The sequence below is a fragment of the Chenopodium album genome, chromosome 2 (assembly GCF_948465745.1).
Source record: "Chenopodium album chromosome 2, dcCheAlbu1.1, whole genome shotgun sequence".
NCBI classification, from domain to species: Eukaryota; Viridiplantae; Streptophyta; class Magnoliopsida; order Caryophyllales; family Amaranthaceae; genus Chenopodium; species Chenopodium album.
The window spans coordinates 5,582,316-5,587,387 of record NC_137835.1 but is presented as its reverse complement, the minus strand read 5'-3'; the positions used below and the strand labels follow the sequence as shown (position 1 = coordinate 5,587,387).

Here is a 5,072-nt window from a genome sequence, read left to right as displayed (position 1 = left end):
CTGATGAACTAGCAAAGGATGCAAGAGCCAACTTGGAAAGATTGAATGAAATTTGTATTTTGAATCAACCACCCCTTGTTTGTAATGCTACTTATGTGAAAGACCTTAACTTTTGTGCTGAGAGCTCCTCTCATTTGGCTGGCGATGTATCAGCAAGTTTGGCTTGTAACTTAACTATTAATTAATGAAAGCATCCCTATTTTAAAAAAAAAAAGGCTAAAGAACAACTATTCTTTGTGTTGCTAGTTTGCTACCATAACAAGAGATACCATAACGAGAGAAACTTTCCAGTATTTTTGCAAATATTCAGTATTTACCACTTATAAAAGTTGGTAAATAAAAATAATAATAAAATAAAAATAAAAATAATAATAAAATAAAAGTAGGAAAAAAAAAAAACTTTAAAAAGGGTAGGAGGTGAAATTACGTAAATGAACCTAGTACCCCTCTCTACCACTAACACTACCACCTCACGGGTCCCTCAATAGTCAAATCCTTCTATCTTCTCCCTCTTTCTCATCCACCCCCGAGACCTTCAAACCCTAGATCCCCTTTTCCTTATTTTCTCTCTCCTCTTCCGCCGCCACCCTTTTCACCGCCGATTACCTCTAATCGTCGATTAATAACACCTTTATTCTTTTCCGATCTTCAATTTCTTCATATCCCCTTTTATTTCTTCTTAATTTCTGTTCCTGTTTTTCCCCCTTTTCGCGCTTCCGATCTGGTCGCGGTACGTGTTTTCCCCCTTTGTTTATGTGTTTTTTTCTTTGGATCTTCGATTGATTAGGTTCTATTTGGGTTTGATTTTGCGTATTTGTATGTTTGTTTTGATTTTTGTTTAGATCTTGATTTTTGTGTTCTGATTGAAACCCTAGGTTTCGGATCTGGGTTTCCCTGATTTGATTTCGATTATCTGGGTTTGAAAGTTTCGATCTTTGTGTATTCGCGATGTTTTCTTCGATTTGAATTTTCACGTCAGATCTTACGTCACCTGCCCTTGAGTTTTTTTTATTTTAAAAAAATATTTTTTATTTTATTTATTTAATGACAAAGAATATTTCTTTTAAAAAAGAAAAAAAATGGAACTTTATTTATTTATATGGTAAATTACTGTAATAAAACATGCTCTCTGGAACAAAATTGAGGAACTCATACTATATACATGGAAACCCACCTGGCTTAATATTGGTATGTTCATAGGAATTGAGGTTTAAGGTTATCTATATTGCATTTTAGCTTTGGCAATATGTATAAAATGTGCATTCTTCTCTTTGTTTCTTGTTGAAAGTCAATTGTTCTGTGGTATTGAAATTATGCGATGAAGGTTAAATCAATATACACTTGCATGGGAGTTAGTGGAGTCCATAGAGCCTGGCTCTTCAACTTGTTTTTGGGGGCGGAGGCTGGGGTTTTGGTACGAAGAGTGACATATTACTGGGTGTTATTACGTTTTACTTTAACATGCAATCCATATTCTAAAATTGAGTCATTGTTTTGGGAGACTGTTTTGAATTTTGAAGTTATAGGATGTAGTTAGGGGAGTAATTGAACTATTCGATGTTAGAATGGGCAAGGAAGTTTGAGGTACTAGGCAAGTGCTTGTGATTCATCAGGGAAATTTTTTATCCATGGAAGTTTTTGGGTCTTGACAAGTGGTTATGGAGTTGGTGTTGTACAGTTACTTTATACATATGTTCTAATGTACGGCGAGGCTGTGAACATTAGATGTTTACATAAGAAGTATTATGTTTTGTTTATGGTAATTACATGTTCTGTTTGGTGCATGGTGCCTCATTTTGGCTAGCTGGCTTTCTGACCTGATGTTGTATGGGTTAAACAAGTTCATTGGATGGATTGTAGGTCTAGTATGTTTATTGCTGCATATAAACTGTATTAAGCTTAAAAGATAAAACCATTTATGAATTAAGCATTTTTGTTTCTTTTATCATGTGGTGCAAGCCCTTTTTTTTGCAATTTATTTGTGCTTGGAGTTACTGAATGCTTTCAAATTGGGAATTTTTTGCATTGCTTTATATGCCCCTCGTGCATGCTGTGTAATGCAGGCTTAAAAATATATACTCACCGTGTTAGTCCACTGTTTCCTATTTTTGAAGATTTAGCCTTCTTTTTAGCTTCATGTGTTGTTATCTGACATTTCTCTTTCTTGCAGCTGAACATGGCCCACAAGCGACCATTTGATGATGAAGTGGTTGATGAGGGTTCCTCCAAACATCAGAGACAGGATGGACCTAGTGACGAGATAAGCTTATGCAATGGTAGTTTCTCCAAACATCAGAGACAGGATGGACCTAGTCATGATATAAGCTTATGCAATGGTAGTTTCTCCATAGACGGTGCCTGTGGGAAACGTTATGTTGTAGGTAGGTGAATGTTTTGGCCTGTTTTTAACTACATGGTGTTATGGAATCTGTATTTAGGTGTTAATATTAGTCTTATTTGGTGAGTGACTTTTATTCTTTTTTATTGTATGTATTTTTTGAAATATCTTATGCACAGTGACAGTCAGTAATTGTGGAAATGTGTACCAGAATCTTATACTAAAGCGAATCATGGAACTCTGCTTCATATTACTTTTGGATGCCAAAATAAACCTGTTACCTTTACAAAAGTACTAATGGTTGATAATGTTGTATTCCAATATATCACTTTTCAAATTATTTGGTCGGGCTCAGATGGTAGAATTAAAATGAGCTGAATTTTGTTTACCTGTGTTATTCAAATTCAAATTCATGCTGTATTATTATCTATGTGGGGGCTTGAAAACTTGCGGTAATGTGACGATGAATTTGGTGTTAATGGTGTACTATGTTTGTTAACAGTTAGGACTTAGGAGAACTCATTTTAACTATTTAAGACAGTGCTATTCTGTTTGGCTTATTTTTCTGATTGCATGATTTTAAGACTTTTTGAGTTGTTTTAACATGTATGACCAATCATTTCATTGCCCTTCCACTATGAAAATGTCATTATGTGGGTATTTTTTTTTCCTATGCTTATGTATGATATCCTACAGGTGATTCCAGCATTGAGAATGATCAATTGGATCTGCGTCAAGAGCATGAAAATGGCAGTTGCCCTGTACCCAGGGAGATGTTGGAGGATGTTGAAAGTGATGTCCCCAGGTCTGCTTCTTTATCACACTGGGCTACCAGTAGCACTAGTCATGATGATGATGAAGAACTGCCAGAAGAACCTGTCCAGTTGCCTTTATATCCTGAATATTTTAGTTTCGACAATCATGTGAGACCAATAAATCCAGAAGATGTATATTATTGTCTTTTAGATTATCCTCCACGGAAGCGAGTTCCTGTTGGGCCTGATCATCAAGCAGATATTCCTAGTTTGGAAATCCAGATAAGAAAGAGTACTTCTGATGATTTAGGAAAAATCGAACCTACACCTTCTGACATACACACTGTTGAGGTTGTGGAGGGTGGGCTTGATGGTATATGTATCATGCCAATTCCAAATATCAACCCTCTGCCTTGTTATGGTGAGAAAGTTGGAAATGGTAGGACCGAGTGTACATGCCCAGATCAGGGATCTGTGAGATGTGTCCGGCAGCATATTGCAGAAGCTCGAGATGAATTGAGGAGAACCCTTGGTCAGGATATTTTCTTGGAGTTGGGTTTCTATGACATGGGAGAAGTTGTGGCAGAAAAATGGAGCTTGGAGGAAGAGCGGTTATTCCACGAGGTTGTATATTCCAATCCTGCATCATTGGGTAAAATTTTTTGGAATGTTCTTTCAGCTGTATTTCCTTCTCGAACCAAGATGGAAATTGTGAGCTACTACTTCAATGTTTTCATGCTTAGAAAGCGAGCAGAGCAAAACAGATGTGATCCATTCAACGTAGATAGTGATAATGATGAATGGCATGGAAGTGATGATGATGGGGGTGATGAAGGTGGAGTGTCAGAAGAAGATGGAGACTCTGGTATTGAGTCCCCTGTTCGACATGGTGGCCTTGAGTTTCATCAAAATGGTTTGCATTTGCAAGGGGATGAACATGGACTTGAGGATGATGGGGACCTGTCAGATGAAGCCCGAGAAAACGATGGCATCAATGGTGATGGTATTGTGAAAAAACCTGACCACGATTCTTCCTTTGAGCATCCTGGCAAGAAGTCTGATGATGATGGAGAAAATGATGTCCAAGATGGATCATGCACATCCTCTGATTCGGGTGCCTCTGTGCAAGGATCTCGGTTGAAGCCTGATGGTTGTCATGAGTGGAATGAATATATCATAGATTCATCCGATGCTAAAGTGTGGGATGGGTATAGTATGAGTTGTCCTAAACAAAATATGGACTTCTTACCTACATGTAGTATGATTGAAGAGGTGTTTGGAGATGGTGATTTTGAATCTAAAAGTAAGAGATGGTGAGGTACAAAATCTGCTATCGTAATGGAGGGTTTAAGTCCATCGTTTTTATCCGGGCTTGTTTAGTCAAGATTGGGCACCCAGAGCATGAGACTAGCTTCCTCTGCATGTCTGCTGAAGATAACCATATGTTTATTTTCTTTTTAGAGCATTAGAGGATCCAAATTTCCTGATGTAAATTGCCAATTGATTGGAAAGATGGAAGTCCAGCATAAAGTGTAAAATAGTAACATTATATTTGTGGCGCGCCTACCTAAGCTGTGTGCCACATCTCTGTAGCTTCTTTCTTATTTTACAACTTGTAAAAGCCTTTGGGTTTTACAACTTAATTTTGACCCTTCTTTTCTATGGTGAATAAACTTAAATGTAAGTATTACCCACTACCAGGTATGGGTAATACTACGGTACTACTCAATACCACAATATACTATTTTTTATTATTTTTTCTTTTCCCTTTTTTTCTCCCTTTCCTCTTCATCTTCTTCCTCCCTTAAACCCTTTCTCCACCTCCATTGATAGCTTTCATTGCCGGCCAAACCTCCGCCCACCACACCTTCACCTCCAACAGCAAGAAACCCACCCCACTAGCTACTACCTTGGTTGAAAATCCAAAATCACGCAACTATCTCCATTAAATATCATCGGAAACCACCAAAAAAACATAA

General features: G+C 37.4%; 1 protein-coding gene across 1 annotated transcript; it reads left to right on the top strand.

Annotated features, from left to right (window-relative positions):
* Positions 1-374: 374 nt before the first annotated feature.
* Positions 375-4,736, top strand: LOC145594089 (uncharacterized). The gene is made up of 3 exons (XM_081650428.1): positions 375-730; positions 2,171-2,381; positions 3,035-4,736. The coding sequence occupies exons 2-3, from the start codon at positions 2,177-2,179 to the stop codon at positions 4,408-4,410; spliced, it is 1,581 nt and encodes a 526-aa protein (XP_081506554.1). The 5' UTR covers positions 375-730; positions 2,171-2,176; the 3' UTR covers positions 4,411-4,736.
* The last annotated feature ends 336 nt before the right edge of the window (positions 4,737-5,072 follow it).